Genomic DNA, 20,121 nt, shown 5'->3' with positions numbered 1-20,121 from the left:
GATTTTTGATAACACCACGCACACGAGGCACCTTACAATGAAGGTCGACAATATTTTTCACACTAAACAATATTCGACACTCGGGCAGGCAGTCATGCGGTTGCGCTGGCGTGGCGTCGTAACTGAGCTAATTATAACTGCTACAATTTTCGCTTCCATTGCACTCGGCATATATCCTTATGGCTACGATAGACTACGTCGGCGGATTGTGTCTTCGAAATACTGCCGGATATATTGCATTTGCGTTGATGTCATATTGATTTGTTTGGCGCTGTATGCATGGCCGAAAGAGAAGCTGGTGAATTTGGAGCGTATATATTATTGGACGCTGGTCCAACTGCTTAGTCAGTTCATCATAGCGGTAAATATAAGTGCCTTGTTTGTGATTATGTGGACCAACTGGAGTGAGTACGCGTCCGTGTTGGGCATAATCAAGGAGTTTGCAACGTTCGAACGCACCTATTTCGCACGACACAAACGTTTAGCCACAACCTGTGTCACATACGCAAACTATATGATTCTGAAAAGTCTGGCAATGGTTTTGAGGAACATTTCATACATTTACGTGGTTTTGGTGCTGATTCCAGGCATGAGTTTCGCTGTCGCAGTAGTGCATACAATCGCAATGATCTTGGTTAATGTCATCTCTCTGGTGGTTTTCCATTTTTACATGTTCATCTTGGCCACTTACCGTTATATTTGGATAATGAAGCAGCGCATCAAAATAATAGCTGCCAGCACAGGTTGCCGCAGTTCACAGTTGGAAATCAACGAAATCACCGGCGTATATATACGCATATTGCGCTTGTGTCAACAATACGGCCGCATTTATGGCAAGCTAATGCTGCTCTGCATCTGCGGCGTTGCGTCGCTCAATGTGATGACAATAATCGTACTGCTCTTCGTCTGGCGTTCCAGCGAGAATGCGCTGAATATGATGTACTGTTGGTATGTGCTTATCATAAATACGCTCGACTTCTGGCTGACCATTGCTGTTTGTGAGTTGGCTCTGGGCACGGCTGCCCAGCTGGTGGAGTTGCAGCGGTATTTTAATAATCGCGAGCATATGGATGCTGCCTTGGCGAGAGAGGTTAGTTATTGTTGGGAGTAATTGTAGTAATTATTTGCTAAACATTTTTTTCGATTTGCAGCTGGAGACTTTCGCTTTGGTGTGCGCAACGAGTTCACCGCAATTCCGTTTATGTGGCCTGCTGGATCTGAACTTTTCAAATGGCTTGAAAGTGTTGTTGACTGCCATCTTATATGTGATTTATTTAGTTCAAATTAATTATAATAATTTGTGAGCCGTGCGTGATTTTTAATTTCGAAATGAAGAATTGTTTTTTTTTTTTATTTTGGAAGTGTGTGATTCGGCTATAACTGCGTAAGTGGTGTCTAAGTTAGTAAAGAAGAAGTGTGTTTTCTGTGGAATTAATTTTATCAATTCATTAAAAAATCGTTTTTGGTTTCTCGAGTGCCTTCTTTTCCAGCGTGCGTGTAAATGTGCCTCATTATGAGGAGTCTAACTACTTCTAGTAAGACGATTATATCGAGAAAGTCAATAAATCTTTAATCGATAATTGAAAACTAAGTTTTGGCATTTCTAAAAATTTATTACGGATCGTATAAATATATTTTTGTACGATATCTTTGCAATGATATCCGACGAGGTTTTAGAGACGGCAGGTTGTAGTTGTTTAGTGAGGTCTTGTTTGGCATTTTCTGAGTAAACTTACCATACCAATGTATATAGTTTTTGTAAAATCAATAAGGAGAGATGTCAACGAAGAAACGCAGTCAACGCTCAAAAAAGGTTCTTGCCGATGAAAACATCAAAAAACTCTGCTAAATGTTTTTGGATGACCGTAAAGTGAAGATAGCGGGTACTCTATATATAGTAACTGAACGTATCCACGTATATTTGGGTATGAGAAAGCTCTGTGCAAAATGGCTGCTACGCTAGCTCACTTTTGACCAAAAACAACGGCGAGTTGATGATTCTGAGCAGTGTTTCGAGATGTTTATGTTTAATAAACCCGAGTTTTCATCCACGAATTAGCCTTGAAGTGTTTTCGTTCCACCGTGTTCTCCAGATCTGGCACTCAGCGACTATTTTATGTTCTCAGATTTCAAAAGAATGCTCGCTGGTTATTTGAATTTTTGAAATAAATTTTAAGGCCTTGTGGAAATAGTCTATGTGCCAAAGTTATAGATGTGTTTATAATCGAAAATATTGCCGTATTTTTCATTTCTCTATAGTGCTCGTAGTTTTGCCGTAAATCGAGATAAGTCATTTTTTATCCTTAAAAAGGCAATCAAGCTTATCCCCTTTCTTCTCCAGATCTCAGATAGCCCATAAATTATATTTCATTTAATGTTGAATATTTTATATCTCATTTCCGTTGGATTCTGGATTTTACAGCCCTAAACGTGGACTGGTTTATTGATTTGTACTTCTTTGGTCTCTTTTAAAGCCAGTTCTTTGAATTATTGTTGAAGAGGACTGATTTTTAAGTTACATTGAACGAAAAAGGTGTCAGCTGAGCATTTACTAGCCTCGTTTAACCGCTCCTAAAGCTTTATAACGGGTGATTTTTTTGAGGTTAGGATTTTCATGCATTAGTATTTGACAGATCACGTGGGATTTCAGACATGGTGTCAAAGAGAAAGATGCTCAGTATGCTTTGACATTTCATCATGAATAGACTTACTAACGAGCAACGCTTGCAAATCATTGAATTTTATTACCAAAATCAGTGTTCGGTTTTTTTTTTTTTTCGGACAAATTTTGTTCAGCGATGAGGCTCATTTCTGGTTGAATGGCTACGTAAATAAGCAAAATTGCCGCATTTGGGGTGAAGAGCAACCAGAAGCCGTTCAAGAACTACCCATGCATCCCGAAAAATGCACTGTTTGGTGTGGTTTGTACGCTGGTGGAATCATTGGACCGTATCGTTCGATGCTAACAAACTTTTTGTTGCCAAAAATGGAAGAACTGAACTTGGTTGACATGTGGTTTCAACAAGATGGCGCTACATGCCACACAGCTCGCGATTCTATGGCCATTTTGAGGGAAAACTTCGGACAACAATTCATCTCAAGAAATGGACCCGTAAGTTGGCCACCAAGATCATGCGATTTAACGCCTTTAGACTATTTTTTGTGGGGCTACGTCAAGTCTAAAGTCTACAGAAATAAGCCAGCAACTATTCCAGCTTTGGAAGACAACATTTCCGAAGAAATTCGGGCTATTCCGGCCGAAATGCTCGAAAAAGTTGCCCAAAATTGGACTTTCCGAATGGACCACCTAAGACGCAGCCGCGGTCAACATTTAAATGAAATTATCTTCAAAAAGTAAATGTCATGAACCAATCTAACGTTTCAAATAAAGAACCGATGAGATTTTGCAAATTTTATGCGTTTTTTTTTAAAAAAAGTTATCAAGCTCTTAAAAAATCACCCTTTAGAATAATTCCTGTATAGCAAATTTTTAGGTGGGTTAAAGTAACGATCAATTGAATCACTTCATTTAAATTTAAATTCATGACAGGATTGAAATACAGATAGTTTTTTGTTTCTAAATTCTCTTTTCCTGTAAAAGAGCACACAAAATAAATTTTGTTTTTATTTTTTTTTCGAACAAGTTGAAGCCTGATGGAATATTTCTGCAACAAAAGTTTATTGACATTAGTTTTCGACAAACAATGTGCTGGTCTGCTCTTTTGAACCGTAGGTATGAAGTCGTGTTAGGTACACAGTACAATGAACTTGTGTTGAAGTTTTGAACTGTCATGAAGCCCTAGTTCAACAGGCAGCCAGAAAAGCAACAGGTCAACGTCAGTTGTCTGATTTCAGTAGAAGCCTACCAAACTAATATGCAAAGTAAATAAAAGCAGTGGAACGATTATATAGGAAGATGAAATATAAAAAAATGATAAAAATTAAAGTTGTATTGTATGACTATATCACGAAATGGAATTTGAGCTAGAAAGCTGACAGCATATTTTTTTGCTTACTTATTTGCAATAAAGTAAAAATCCATTAAAATAACTCCGCGACGCTTTATAGTTAATACAATATGTGTCCGCAATTACTGGTTACTTACTAATATTTTTCTAACCAGTCTAGATCGGGTGCTCGTGAGTTTTAGGCTCCTTGTAGGAGAACCAGCAGTTTGGACAAGAAGCTATAGGAGCTTCTAAAGTTTGCCGTGCCCATACAATTAGTAGTCGAAATTTATCTCTCTGGAGGTTGATTAAATTTTTAAAACTAGTGAGGTTGTAAGCACCCTGTGAGGTATAACCAATACTTTTCCTTATTTACCTTTTCTCTTGGCATAGAGGCTCCTTGATGCTATGAGAATCAATCGCAATGCAGGGTTACGGTCCTTCTACTCTAATAGCAGCTGTAGAGTGGGCAAGTTCGTCAGCCAGCTTATTACCGGCTATACTCTGTGACCTGGCACGTATGTAGATATGGTATACTTGGTTGCAGACTGATAACATATTCCGCCATTCTATGCACTCCCGCAACAATTGCGATGTAATAACGTAAGCAGAGATCGCTTTAAGTTCCGCTTGACTATCGCTGAGTATGGCAACACTTTAAATAGGATTGCTGCGTTGAAGGTTTATGTGTACACGCCCACTTATAGCAAATAATTCTACTTGAAAAATCCTTAGAAAACGTCCCATAGGTGTGGAAAGTTTAGTACGCTGTCCTGCGACATCTGCATCAATTCCTTCCGCCGTTTTTGAGCAGTCGATGTGCCCAGTTGGTCAAGCGTGAAGTCATTCCATTCAGCCTTACTGCCGAGGGTACCTTTCAACTTCTTTGTAAAGTTTACCCTTCTTGGTAATACTGTACTTTGAGGGAACAGTCAATGGTGTTTCAGCACTTAAGGCCTTCATTTGCTGAGACGAGATTATCTTTCCTCTGCCAAATCCTTCCGCTCTCATTTCAAGCATTGTTTGTATAGCTGTATATTTGATTACTAGATGGAGCGGTGAGAGTTCCAGCATGACCCCTACTGTTGCGGTTGGGCACTTACGCTTTGCAACTGATGTACAGACGCAGGCAAGTCCTTGCAGTTTCGATAGCTTAAGTTCTACCGAAATCTACGATGCTTACGAAGCCGTTCCCACGACAGTCGGGTCTACGTAACCGGAACGGACCCGGATTTTCATTCGGCCAAGGACTGTCAACTCGGCAGAAATCTGCCGCTACAACAACAACAACATGCTTTCGAAGCCCATGCCAATGCTCTATTCGTAACAAACCGTCAACCGATATTGCAATCTCTTGCAAGAAGTTGATTAAATACTAACAAATTTCCCCCACTTATTGTTGGTCCCGTCCTTCTTTGGCATTATTATTCGTATATTTTTGATAAGTCTAATTAAATATAAGAAAATGTATAAACAAGGTCACTCAAAGCTTTCAAAGTGCTTAACCCCCAAGATGTTTTCCACCTAAATCACTTTAATTACACTCTCTTTTCCGATGGAAAAAAACGAAGCGAAATGCAAGCGAACGCTTTCAAAGTCACGGTCCATTTTTTAAGCACTTATCGCATCCGCTTAAAACATTCAACTTAACGACTTACTGTTAATTCTGCAATATTAAACCTTCAGCATTTGCTCCTCGGCGAATGAAGCCTTTAGCTAAATTTCAACCCCACCCTTACGCACTTACCGCAGATGAGCGAAATTAAAAGCTTAAATAAAACGAAGCAATAAAGATAATTTAATGAGATATATGCCATGTAAGCGAAGCGCGGCAACAATTTATTTACATAAAGCACGATACTAACTATATATGTTTGTATTTGATACAAAGCAGTAGCCACAGGGAGCGAGCAAATGTCGAGCTGCAGCAATGCAGTCGGCGCTAATCGGTGGCGTGGTTGCGTCGCCCCGCCTGGAGAACGCCAGTTGAAAGCATTGCTTAGTGTGGACTTAAGAACGCACGAAAGGGAACAGTGAAAGGGATGCAGATAGACACAAAATATAATCTTCAAGCTCGGATAATATATAGTGAGTAAATAAATTGTAAATTTGCATGCGGTGTGATTAACAAAAGCAAGAGCAAAGCAAAAGCATTGGCTGAAAAATTGAGCGGAGCTCCAACTGTTGGCGCGAGTAAAATTGCAGTGAATGCGCGCAGTGGTCGAGCGGAATTACAAACTTTATGAAAATATAAAAAATAAGTAAGGTAGGGTTAGGTTTTGGCCGAACAGTAGCTTAGTTTGTCTGGATAGTTGTGGAAAGCACAGAACTTATGTTTAATATTCAAGATGTTGTCTGCTCAAAGTCGTTATGAAGAAAGGTGTTATGGAAACTAATATTTTCATTTGGTTCTTGGACCAATTGCAAGTATTTTAGATGCTTTTTGAGATATTATATTTTATACATAATATAATATTCAGAAGAAACTTGTACCGACTGCTTCAGTTCATGAAAGAAAATTCCTCGCTTTTTCAATATCTTTCAATATCTACTGTAAGCTACAACTGTATTGAAACTAAAACTTATACAAATGGATGAAATATGTAAGTTAGGATAAGTCTTGGCAGAACTCTTGAAAAGAGAGCCTCAGAAGTTATGCTTAATACTCCTGAAGTTAACTACTCAAAGCCTTTTTGAAGAAAGTTTTCACAGAAAACAATATTTATATTTGGGTGTTGGGCTTAGTTTTGAATCAATTATAAGAGCTTTCAAGCACGAGAATGACAATAAACATGTACCGATTCTTCAGTTTGAGAAAGAAAATTGCTAGCGTTTTTCGATATTTTTCAGTATTTTTGTAAGCTACAACAGATGGCGCTGTATTGAAACTAAACTTTATAAAAATAGTAAAATAAGTAAGATAGAACTAAGTTTCAGTAGACCTGAACTCTCTGGAAAATTGTGGAAGCCTCAGAAATTATGTTTAATACTCCTCAAGTTAACTACTCAAAGTCCTTTTGAAGAAAGTTGTCATGGAAGACAATATTTTCATTCAGGAGTTAGGACCAGTTATGAACTAATTGCAATAGTTTTAGATGCCACATCGATAAATTGAAATATTATATCGTATTATATTTTATGTGAAAGAGTTGGAAGGAATATGGGTCAATTTCTACCGTTGGTGGAAAAAATTGTTGGACCTTTTTTTTGTCTTTCTTTGTCTTTGTAAGCTACAACAGATGGCGCTGTTTGAAAACTAAGCTTCGACGTAATTTGAGTTTTCTCAGGACCCTGCTGTTTATAGCTTTACTTGCTTGACATTTAGTATACTTTTAACAACGATATATCTACGGAATATAGGCGTGACATGTATATAGCACACTCGGATGTTAAAGCTTAATGGAAAAAGGCGAATTGGAATCAACCAGACACTGTCTTCTGAACTGTACAGATTTTGACAGACTAAGGCTAAAAATAACGGGTGATTTTTTTGAGGTTAGGATTTTCATGCATTAGTATTTGACAGATCACGTGGGATTTCAGACATGGTGTCAAAGAGAAAGATGCTCAGTATGCTTTGACATTTCATCATGAATAGACTTACTAACGAGCAACGCTTGCAAATCATTGAATTTTATTACCAAAATCAGTGTTCGGTTCGAAATGTGTTTCGCGCTTTGTTATCGACAAATTTTGTTCAGCGATGAGGCTCATTTCTGGTTGAATGGCTACGTAAATAAGCAAAATTGCCGCATTTGGGGTGAAGAGCAACCAGAAGCCGTTCAAGAACTGCCCATGCATCCCGAAAAATGCACTGTTTGGTGTGGTTTGTACGCTGGTGGAATCATTGGACCGTATTTTTTCAAAGATGCTGTTGGACGCAACGTTACGGTGAATGGCGATCGCTATCGTTCGATGAAACAAACGAACAAACTTTTTGTTGCCAAAAATGGAAGAACTGAACTTGGTTGACATGTGGTTTCAACAAGATGGCGCTACATGCCACACAGCTCGCGATTCTATGGCCATTTTGAGGGAAAACTTCGGACAACAATTCATCTCAAGAAATGGACCCGTAAGTTGGCCACCAAGATCATGCGATTTAACGCCTTTAGACTATTTTTTGTGGGGCTACGTCAAGTCTAAAGTCTACAGAAATAAGCCAGCAACTATTCCAGCTTTGGAAGACAACATTTCCGAAGAAATTCGGGCTATTCCGGCCGAAATGCTCGAAAAAGTTGCCCAAAATTGGACTTTCCGAATGGACCACCTAAGACGCAGCCGCGGTCAACATTTAAATGAAATTATCTTCAAAAAGTAAATGTCATGAACCAATCTAACGTTTCAAATAAAGAACCGATGAGATTTTGCAAATTTTATGCGTTTATGCGTAAAAAAAAGTTATCAAGCTCTTAAAAAATCACCCTTTAGTACGCTAAACTTTCGAAGTTGATAGGATTGATATTAGCCACCTAAATCTTTGATATACTCAAAGCACTTCGACGATCTATAATGATAATGAATTGTGTTTCCGAAATTCTTAAATATGGATCAGGATATCTAGGAGTTTCGGGAATCACAAAAAGACTACCGTTCATAGCTGTAGAATCCTGCGGCACCTTTGTTGAGAGGATCAGCCCTACGACCTAACCTAACTTAATCTCACACTCCGACACACGATCAGACTTTAATGGTTGTATCGAAACATTAGCTTTTCATGCCCAATATCTGGAGGTCGATAACTCTCGATAGGTCTAAATCTCTCCGTTGAAGCTATTTCAAGCCACTGTTAGTGCGTACAAAACTATTTTACTTTCTACAATATGCTGCGGGAGTAAAAACTAGAAACAAAAAACGAAAAGAAAAAGACGAATGGGAGTTTATAAACTGACGATTTTACGCTTCGTTAAGTTGTTAAGTGCAACGGATAAATAACGGTTAGGGTGAGCTATACAACAGATAGACACCAAAGCAGAGAAAGAGAGAGAGCTGCTGGCCGTACCCAAGAAGCAAAGGAAGTTAACGGCATAATAACACAAAAATTAAATATGATAACACACGCTAGGAGTACCGTTATAGTATGCACGAACCAAACATATATCAACAGCGGCATTCAGCGCGCAAAGCGTCTGTGTAAACTTTAAGCCAGCAGCAGGCGCATAAATGCAGCGCAGGCAGGCGATCTCAATGCATGTCCTTGTAAATCAAAAGCCTTCCGCTGGCGTGCACAGCACGTAGCGCAATGATAGTGTAACTAGTTTCTGCTACTAACTATAGTAATCAGCAACATGGCGCATAAACCAAAACTCGACTCTAATGCGAACATATGCATGTGTATGAGTATGTGTAAGTGGCGTTGTGCATGTTTTTCTGGGTTCAGAGCGCATCGGATTCGGTTGTTGTCGTGCTGGAGCTCAAAGTGCACAATTGTCGCCCGACGGGATGTCATCAAAGTTGCGTTGTTGTGACCGACAGTCGCACAATGCATCAGGCGCCTGATTGTATGCTACCACAAAGCGCCAGCAGCAGCAGGCAGGTGTGTGCCCCGGCAGGAAAGGAAAAAGTTCAGTTGGCAGACATACAATGTGGCAGCATACATACGTTCACGCTGACTGACTGTTTATGTGTTGGCACATGTATACACATATACACAGACGAACGGAATTTATATGCCGCACGGGGTGTTGTGAAGCGTATTGTTTGGTTATTAAGTTCGTTGACTGTTGAGTTGGCCTTTGTTTGGCGAGATATCTGTCGCTGCGTGCGTTAATTTAATGCCCCACGGAGGACTTGAGTTTTTAATTTAACTTTGTTTAACAGTTAGCTTGCAGCATTTAATAATAATGAAGTAAATGTGAATGCAGTCGAAATTGACTGACGTAATTGCTAATAAATCGCCATAATTGGAGTATTAAAGAGATTGCGCGTTTTTCGTAAAAAGTTGTAAATTGCGGCTTTTAACGGATTTGTGTTATATTTACAACAAATAAATAATGTATTAATTACACCAAGAAGTAATAATATTAATAAATATTAAGGCTGAGCTCAGCACCGGTTTTGCACCGATAGAGAACCTACCCACGAGGTGGAGGCAACAAAGCGACGTGGGAACAATATTATCACGATCAGCACCAAATGTATATGACGTCGACGCAAACTCTGGGCAAGGGTCCAACAGATTCGAGGCCGATAAGATTCTGATTACAGTGTACTGGAAATCCGGAACGGATTAGTTTAACAAATTGCTGGTGAGGACAGAATGTTAACATCTCAGTAGGTAAGAGTGACATCTTAACGAAACGAAAGACAGGATAATACTGTTCTCAGCACATTTTTTGGCCATTCAGGCTCAGTTGTGACGAGCTCCGGAGCTCCTTCGTTCCAGAACCTGGGTCTAAATATAAGCTCCCTTAAGGACTTTTGTTAACCCTAGCGGGGTCTCCCTGTTTGCATAGATAACCCCGGGGTTCATAAAAAACAATTGGTTCAAACGGGGACCCCCTCGAAAAAAATTAATACACCGCAACAAAAACAAAAATTCCAACGAAAAGAACGTCATAGAATAAAGATGACCAAGATGAGGTAGACGGGACCATCTTCCATAGAAGTAGTACGACAAGTAGATCCCCTAGACTCACCATCACTCTAAAACAACCAAACAAAACTGGAGAAAAGATAGTAGAAAAGATGGGGAGAATGGAGCATCGACGAGTTTACTTTCCACTGATAACATGGTTGAGTTCCTTTCTTAGTCAGGTCGTCAACTTTATGATCCCGCTGTGGCCTGCACCCATAATTGCTTTATCGCACGATATGTCTTGGTGCCATGAGATTAGTCATTGCTTAACCAGCCTTTAACGCACGGTTAGTGAGCTCGAGCTTAATACTCTTCAGTCCATTATAGCTATATCAAAGTACTATCAAAACTCTGACCAAGATGCTTAACCCTCTTAAGCCAAAAAATGCAATTTTGAACGTTGCAGCGGAAGTTTACATTTATTCTTGAATAAATAGATGTTTGGGAGTCGTGGACGTTGTGCCGCCTCTACCCGTTAAAAGCTTACGATTTCATAATGTATTCTTCCTATTCTGCTTTACCCATTTTCTGATGGTTCGATCAGTTATTAAGTGACAAGTTACGATTTTACAAGGTTTCTGAATTCTCTTGCTCTTAAAAGTAGAAGTAAATTTATCCGACCACTTTTTCGAGACATGAAGATCTTTATATCCATTGACTTATCATAAATAACTTGGACCTGAACGGTATTAAGTAGCTTATGGTAACGTCGTTCCAGGATGTGTGGACTATGATCGCTAATTTTGGGTTCTTCCTCTTTAGCACCACCACCTCCGTGGGTCGCTGTGAGAAGAGAAGACAAAACTTCACCAGTTGCCTTTATCCGTTGTGAGGTTATTATAGTTGCATAACTGGGACGAGAACGTAAAATTTCGTCAGTTGCCTCTATCCGTGATTGGACAGGTTCTTATGCTTGTCCTTGCTTCCATTGTTTATCTATGGGCTCAAACTCGAAAAACTTTACGCTGAAATCTCGTCTTTCATGACCTAACTAGCGTATTCGTTGGTCCTTGCGCTTAATTACATATATTCATGTCGCTGTAGAGCGAAGAGTATCATTTTAAGTGGTATACATCGTTCACGCGGACGGCACCAAAGATCTTGGGGAAAATCATGCCCTCGAGATATACAAACTATTTGGTTTAGGGTTTATAACTTTTTCCAAATAACTTTGTATATTTTTAAAAGTCAACATATTGACACTAGATAGAAGAGACTGTTCCTACGATTAGAATACTAACTAGTCGCTGTCTAGTGACGAGACATGCCTGCGGAAAAGGGCTGACATATCGCGAAGACTGCAGCAGATGTCTAGAGCAAGGCTCTATGGTGCACTTGCCCCGCATTGGCAAGACAACACTGTAAGTGTCTGGGTCCCTACGGTATGATACAATGGAAGAGGTAACGATAGAGATAGTGAGGCCACAGAGTCTGTCAAAATTCGCGTCAAGCGCAGGCATCTTAAAGAATTACTCATGGATCTAGTAACTGAACTCCATCTGGTATCGCAAAGGACCAAAACTGGTCTATGTGTAGCTCATTCGCTTAGCAGACTAACCTTACCTAACCGAACCTAACATAACTCAGAGTTAGACTATCAAAACTTTCTATATTAAAAATCAAACCTGAACTGAATTATTGATAAAATCCTCTCCTCTTGTCATTAATTAATTAATTTTACAAGGTTCCGTTCATATTTTAATAAAATTTCAAACACACTCATACGCTCCACATACATTCTGTACTTTCTTTGGAGATAGATTAAATTCTCTGCTTCCTTCATTCACTAATGGAGCTCTTTGTGCGCAGAACGTATGAGTGAAATGATTTTTGTATTAATTTCATTTGAAACGAAAGCTTCATAGCATATGCACGCGTATAACGGTGAAGGCGTCGGGCGGTGAAAGCTCAACGCTGATGCAAGATTTTAATGAAATGTAGCAGCAGAAAACAAAACAAAAAACAGAAAACACTGGAAGTGTAAGTGTATGCAGAAGGTTACGGAAAAGCAGCAGAAAAACAAGCGACAATATTGAGAGAGCAATATCATCAGCATCAAGCATGCAAGCCAGCAAGCTTTTATACATATGTGCAAGTTAATATGTATGCATGAGAGGATATGGCGTTTCTTTTTCGCTTTCGCCGCTGCTTAACTTAATTACATCGTACATACGTACACACCAACGTAATGTGAAGTCATGTACGTTCTTCGCCGAAAACAAAACCGTAATGAGTGCCATGTAGCAGTGAAGCTACAGGAGTAACAGTAGCCGTCCTTGCCGCGGCCAGCAAAGCATCGCGCCAGTGACAACAAAGTAATCGCGAAATTGAGCAATGCAACAGGACAACACGTACGACATTCATTTATCTTAAGTGTAGCCAGCGAAGGGGCCAGCACATTGCCTGTTAGCCAGCCGACAGCTGCTGAAAGGAGCGCGCAGTTGAAAGCGCCGAAGCCAACGGAAACAATTCGGAAATTATAATGCAGAACACATTGTAGCAAAGGGCAAGTGCAGCGATATCACAAACAACAGCAGCGATAAAATTACGCCAATATCAATTGGCAGCAATAGCGCAAACTTAAAGACGAGCTTAAGGCACAAGGGCAATATCTTTTCTTGTGTTGTGAAATCAGTGCGAAATCCGCAATGCATTGTTCTCTGTAAGCCGATTGTAGCTTAAAACAAAGCCTGAAAGCTGAAACGCATCGCGTAACTTAAGATACGGCGGGGTTCGCCACCCAAAGTAGTTATTATGTGGGGGTTATACTCGATATGTGCATAGTTTTGGTGCTTGCAACATGTGACGGAGGTAGATATACGATATGTACTTGACGTGTTCGATTCGCCATCGCACTGCGATATCTGTAAGCGATGCTGTATTGTCAAAAAATTTGATTGTAAAGGCTACAACTAAACTAGTGAGTTGAACTCGTTGGAACAGAGTATACGAATCTCTCATTAAAGTCAAATAACCATTCTTCTCAATGCTCTCAAGTTTCACAGAATTTAGACCAGTTTTAGCTACTGTGTAACGCTCGGAAAATCACTCTGTAACGCCTGGCGCATCTAAGACAGCTATATTTATATTGGTCAGACAAACTTTACCGAAGCGAGCGATAACTAGTGTGAAAGTAGTGTGTATTTAACGCCTTACTGGTTTAAAAATACCCTTAATAGAAGCATGAAATAATAGAAAGTCTTCCAAACTAAATTTAGCGGAGACACCTACCATTGAAACCACATATTTATGTATTGGAAGCCTTTTTTGGACGAAGAGTTTTCAATGAGGCAACACCAATTTCGGACACAATTTTTAATAAAAACTGTTTCGGTTCGCGCGAAATGTTCCACGTTGCATCCAATGAACAGACGACATAATCGCCCAGTAGTGGCAGCAATTCCAGCAAACTCTGTATGAATTCATCCGCCATTGCGCATAACAATAGGAGCTTATGGAAGATTTTGAGGAAGAATTTTTCCATGAATTGAAACCGAACGGCTATGAAACGCATCGCACGTTTGGTGAAAAGGCTTGAAACCAGATGGCTACCGATTCCGAATTTCACCAGAAATTTTTGTTCAGCGCTCAAACTCACTTTTGGTTGAAATTGTCGGAAATGTAGTGATGATAATGCACAAGCCGTTATTGAGAAGCTGTTAGATTCTCAAAAAGTCACTGCTTGGTGTGCCCAAAAAAACGGTGATGTATACAGCCAATGGAAAAACCAATATATTGAAGGAAACTTTTGGTGAGTGCCTTATCTCGTTGCCTTATAACGTGGCCTCCAAGATCATGCGATTTAATACCGCTGGACTATTTTTTGTGGGATTATGTGAAGCCATTTGTCGCCGTAGATAGGCGCGAGACGATTCACGCCTTTGGAGAGAATATTCGACATGATATTACTGATATACGGTCTCTATTCCTGCAAGAAATGGTTGAAAACTGGCATACTCGGCTGATATATTATCGAGCCAGCCATGGCGGTCACTTGCTACAAATTCTTTTTGAAGCATAATAACAAGCCTTCACCAATATAATAAGACTCTCTTCTTGTATACCACATGCCACATGTATAAAAAGGCCATTTATAAAATTACCTTAATGAAAATTTTAACCAAAAGCCAAGTAATACGAAGTCTTGATTATAAGATTTAGCAGAGACACCCACCACTGGAATTATTTAGCCTCATATGTTTACGAAGTTCTCATGTTGAACAGAGTTTTTAGCAAAATCATGAGTAAAACTATCATTTTAATGATTAAGAAATATTAAATCATCTACAAATCCGCATATTATGTTCAAAACGGGAATGTGCACCATTTTCAAGATACTCACGAAAAAAAAATTGTTAGTTAATAAAAAATAAAACTCAAAAGAGCCCCAGTATGGTGTTGAAGTTAAAGTGGATTAGAGAGAGACAGTGTAATAGTGAAAATCATTTACAAAAATTGGCAGATACCATGTGTCTCATTCGCTGGCAAAGCACTATTATTTACTATGAGAAAATCTAATCGAAAATGTTCGCTCACTCCATTGCACGCTGCTTTGTATGCTGCTCAGATTGGAAATCCATCAAAGTCATAACGAAATTGCAATATCTAATAGTGAAATCAGTTCGGGCAAAGCAAAGTTGTGCAGAAATTCTTATTACAAAGCACAAAGCGCGAGTGCAGCATCATTCGATGACTTGGCGAAAACGCGATTTTTCAGTAATAATTGATTGATGAATTGAGAAAATGAAACAAATACATACATGCATTGCGCTACAGTCGGCAAGAAGTGTAGAGGTATATAATCTAAGGCCGCTTTTATAGAAAACTTTAGTTACTTTTAATTTTTTATTCTAAAGTATTAAAACTATTATATTTCTACTATTCGATCCACTAAGAGTATATTGCCTCTTGAATGCTTTGTTTGGAAGACACTATAAGCGACCAATAATTGAGTTGATTAAGTAAAAATAATAACGAAATTCGCAATATTTTGAAATTTTTGTATAAAAAAGGGAAGAATGCCACGCAAGCCACCAATGATAGTTGTGAAGTTTACGGAGACTGTATCAGTTCGTGTAGCACAGTAATAGCTCGCTTGCTGCCGTTCTAGCAATTTCGTTGTGAAAGATGCACCTCGCTCTGGTTAACTTATCGTTGAAAAAGTCGATGAAATTATGGAAAAGATTGACCAGGACCGTCACATAAGCAACCATGACATCGCTCAGGAACTTAACATCCATTATCAAAGTGGGTTGAACTGTTAAAAAAAGGTTGGCTACAAAAAGAAGCTCGATGTTTGGCTACCATATGAATTGTCTGTGAAAAAATTAATGAACTGAATTAACATCTGCGATTCTTTGCTGATACGAAATGAAATCGAACCATTACCGAAGCAAGTAGTAACAGGAGACGACAATAATGTGTGAAAGAGATCATGGTGGTGGCAAAGCCAGGATTGACGCCTCGAAAGGTTATGCTGAGTGTTTGGTGGGACTGGAAAGGAATCATCCACTATGAGCTGTTCCAGCCTGGTCGAACGATTGATTCTACATTTTACTGTCAATAACTGATGAGATTGAAGCAAGCCATCGCAAAAAACGGTCAGAACTGATCAACAGAAAGGGCTGTGTTTTTTATCAGGACAACGTTAGACCACACACATTCTGATGACTCGTCAAAAACTGGGAGAGCTTGGATGGAAAGTTTTGATGCATCCACCATATAACCCTGACCTTGCACAATCGGACTGCCATTTGTTTCGGTCAATGCAGAAATCTCTTAATAGAGTAAAGTTGGCTTCAAGAGATGGCTGTGAAAATTACTTGTCAGGGGCTTTTCAAAAATGTGGAATGCTTTTAATACCTATTGAGAATTATAAAATCTCTTTTAGTAATTTTGGGTAGTCATTTTAGATAGCTCTATGGTAGCTACCCGATAAACAAAAACATTTTGAACGTGAGCAATGTCTTCCGTTGCTACAACAACACATCTTGGCACATTGTTTTTAAAGAAGTAATCTCCAGGTCTGAAACAATCTGGTTTAGCTGTGAAGTTCAAGTCCAGATGTTAAGAGAACTCTCGAAAATATCTCAGAATTATTGTAAAAATACCGAAACAATATTTTATAAATATTTCGGTAACTTAAATTAAAAAAGCAATGGTGACAACTACCAGATTAACGCCCGTTTCTGACATTGCAACACCACCGAGCTTTGGAAAGCAAGTCACGTCGGCAGCAAAAAAGTAAAGTCACATTTCGTTTAGACTTCGGTTGCTACGTATAGCGTGCACTTTTGACTAACTTAATGTGTCAGCGATCATGTGCAATGAAAGGCGAAATCAAAAGAGCCAGAGCAGCAAAAATAAAACAAAAAAAAAATATATTTATTTGAAAAAAAAAAAACGTACGAAATATCTTTTCAACAAAGTGACATGGCAATCTTCATGTCTTTCCTACACTTTGTTGTGGTTTCTTCACTTTTTCGTCGCACAACTTGGCTAACAGCACTTTTCACTTTCCCTTACCAAGTGTAGGTGAGCGTGCAGTTGTGTCGTACTACTGAACTCAAACAACGCAAAGCGCCGCTAGCCAGGTTTAACCGTTTACTTCTTCAATTTTTCTAGCTCAGTTGGCGTTGCACGAGATTACATTTTGTATCAGCTGCGCCGTATACTGCAGCTGCTGCTATGCCTTCTTCTGCTGCTGCGCCTCCTGCTTGATGGCAATAGTTGGAAGCTAACTTTTGTGCAAATGACATTGATGACATTGCATTGCTGACCAATGTTGCGCTACTGCAAAATACAAAATGCCGACGCAGGCAGCATCAGCTCCGTTGTGCGGGTGGTAAAGGCCTTTATGTGATTGTTGGCGCTCCAGCCAGCGGCTGTTTGTTTGTAATCGATGGAACGCCCGAGCAAGGTCGATTGCAGCAGCGTTAATATGCAAAAGCGTACGAAAATAGATGGAAGGCGAATGGAATTCATTTGCTGGAAAAGTATTTGCTGTGTGTTTGTATGTGTGTATGTGTGTGCGTTCACTTAGCAAGTTGTGCATTAAAGTTCGCTTTGAGTTCATGTTTATCTTCGTGGCGGGTTTGCGCCACTTCGACATTGTAGCGTGTCCTTCGTGGTGTGGCCCAGTCAGATATTGACAGAGCCAACAATGAAAGAAAGGCGCACAAATAATGCAACAATGTTCACCACTACTTGGGCATTGCGAAAAAGCAAGTTTTATATGACTGTTACTTTGTTAGTTACTACTTTCCCCGCCATTTAGCTTGTTCTCATTGTTGTTTGAGCTGAGTCATTTGGCAGTTACGCTGAAAGCTTAAAAACTAACGAAATGCCATTTGTGCACTTTTGTCTGTATGTGTATGTGTTTGTGTGTGTGTAGGTGGTGATGTATGGCTGTATGTCTTTGACTTGTGGTACAGTGTCTCAATGGCGTCACTATGCTTTGGGTGACGGCATTAAAAAGCTTCTATGTGTGGGTGCCAGTACCATTGCTTGTCCAGCAACGCTCTCTCAAACATAATTCAGTTTGTAAATGGGGCAAATTGTATTGGAAAGTTGGTTTGCTTGAGGTCAAATGGTAAACACAATCACCAGGTCAAACCGTAGACATTAACAATTACTGGTTTATTTTGTGGTTCTACTGTGAGTGTGCGAAAGAGAAGCATATCAACAGCGAGCGTGAACTGTGTGAGCGACTTCGTTGTGGAGAGCAGCTGTCATTTTGGATACTTTGGAAATGTAATGGATTGGAATGAATGAGTTTGGTAGTTTGAATAAGTTTTAAATTCAGTTGCAACGAAGATGACAGTGACTGAATGACTTTAAACTGAAATAAAAAAGTATAAACAAAACTTTAACTTTACCTGCAACCTAATAGTAGTAAAAATAACAAAGAATTTGATTTTATATGACAGTTGATGTTTGTTTGGCTACCCAGAGTATACTTGGTCTAAAACCGGAAGTCGTGAGCTGCTTGAGTCTCAAGTGAATGGCGCTTCAAGAATTTTTCTCCTATTTCCTGTCATCAAATAGAAAGTCGTCGCACTCATGACATAGCTCTCTCGTCACTGTTGACAGTCATAACTTCGAAGTCGTAGAAATTATCGTCTATCTTCTAACCAGTATTAACACCAACAACAATGTCAGCCTCGAAATCCAACGCATAATAATCCTTGCCAGCGATGTAGTGTGACGCTGGCTAGGTCATCTCGTCTGAATGGATGAAAACACTCCACTCTGAAAGTATTCGAGGCAGTACCCGTCGAGGGAAGCAGAGGAAGAGGAAGAAGAAGACCTCCACTGCCTTGAAAAAACCAGGTGAAAGCAGTAACGTGTCTCTTGCAGCCATATTTGGAAAACAGGTGCACAATGAACATGATTGCTGTCTCAAGCTATAAACCAAGACAATCGGTAGCATATACATACATATAGCGGATAAAGGTACTTAACCCTTAAGCCCAGTGAGAAGAAAGTTGCAAGGATTTTTTCCTGTCGACGAGATGATGATTCAAAACAATAACAAATTTTATAAAACACCAGTGACATGGAACCAAATATATATGAAGAAGCGCAATGGAACGACATCAGCAGAAGCTTTGCAAGCTAAAGTAAGAGCAAGCCAAGCTGCATAGAGGAGACCTTGAAACTTATCGGTATGTGGGAGTGCACAGTACCGGGTGCTGCCATATGTTTCGTAAATATATCAGATGAATTTTCTTTATAAAATATTATTAATAATATTTAGAAATTTATTATTTTTGTGTTTTACAGAAGAAAATTAATTTTTTTAGCTCAAGAACCTGAATTATAGTCTACAGTTGATCTGGTCTACAACTTGGATGAAATATTTTATAATCCAACATATTAAATATAGGGTGATTTTTTAAGAGCTTGATAACTTCTTTTAAAAAAAAAACGCATAAAATTTGCAAAATCTCATCGGTTCTTTATTTGAAACGTTAGATTGGTTCATGACATTTACTTTTTGAAGATAATTTCATTTAAATGTTGACCGCGGCTGCGTCTTAGGTGGTCCATTCGGAAAGTCCAATTTTGGGCAACTTTTTCGAGCATTTCGGCCGGAATAGCCCGAATTTCTTCGGAAATGTTGTCTTCCAAAGCTGGAATAGTTGCTGGCTTATTTCTGTAGACTTTAGACTTGACGTAGCCCCACAAAAAATAGTCTAAAGGCGTTAAATCGCATGATCTTGGTGGCCAACTTACGGGTCCATTTCTTGAGATGAATTGTTGTCCGAAGTTTTCCCTCAAAATGGCCATAGAATCGCGAGCTGTGTGGCATGTAGCGCCATCTTGTTGAAACCACATGTCAACCATGTTCAGTTCTTCCATTTTTGGCAACAAAAAGTTTGTTAGCATCGAACGATAGCGATCGCCATTCACCGTAACGTTGCGTCCAACAGCATCTTTGAAAAAATACGGTCCAATGATTCCAATGCATACATTCGGCAGCCTATACTCAATTCCTACTTTTGCATCCACGCAGCGCATCCTGTAATAGTACGAGATCCTTGTGAAAGATGTGGCAGCCTGATGTCACAGCTAAACTAGAGGAAGCTTCAGCTG

At 39.4% G+C, this 20,121-nt stretch overlaps 2 protein-coding genes across 2 annotated transcripts in view; one reads left to right on the top strand and one right to left on the bottom strand.

The window, feature by feature from the left end:
* Positions 1-20,121, bottom strand: part of LOC105231249 (uncharacterized) — a 215,760-nt gene that overhangs the window by 40,781 nt on the left and 154,858 nt on the right. The gene's annotated exons all lie outside the window — the stretch shown is intronic.
* Positions 4-1,246, top strand: LOC125779736 (putative gustatory receptor 22a). Its single transcript, XM_049461010.1, has one exon. The coding sequence runs from the start codon at positions 38-40 to the stop codon at positions 1,109-1,111; it is 1,074 nt and encodes a 357-aa protein (XP_049316967.1). The 5' UTR covers positions 4-37; the 3' UTR covers positions 1,112-1,246.

Source organism: Bactrocera dorsalis, chromosome 1, assembly GCF_023373825.1.
Source record: "Bactrocera dorsalis isolate Fly_Bdor chromosome 1, ASM2337382v1, whole genome shotgun sequence".
Lineage (NCBI taxonomy): Eukaryota > Metazoa > Arthropoda > Insecta > Diptera > Tephritidae > Bactrocera > Bactrocera dorsalis.
The sequence above is the reverse complement of the archived record's forward strand: the minus strand, read 5'-3'. Positions and strand labels throughout refer to the sequence as shown.

Bases quoted from the DNA above. Each gene is read 5' to 3' on its own strand.
- LOC125779736 (XM_049461010.1), top strand. From the start codon at position 38: ATGAAGGTCGACAATATTTTTCACACTAAACAATATTCGACACTCGGG.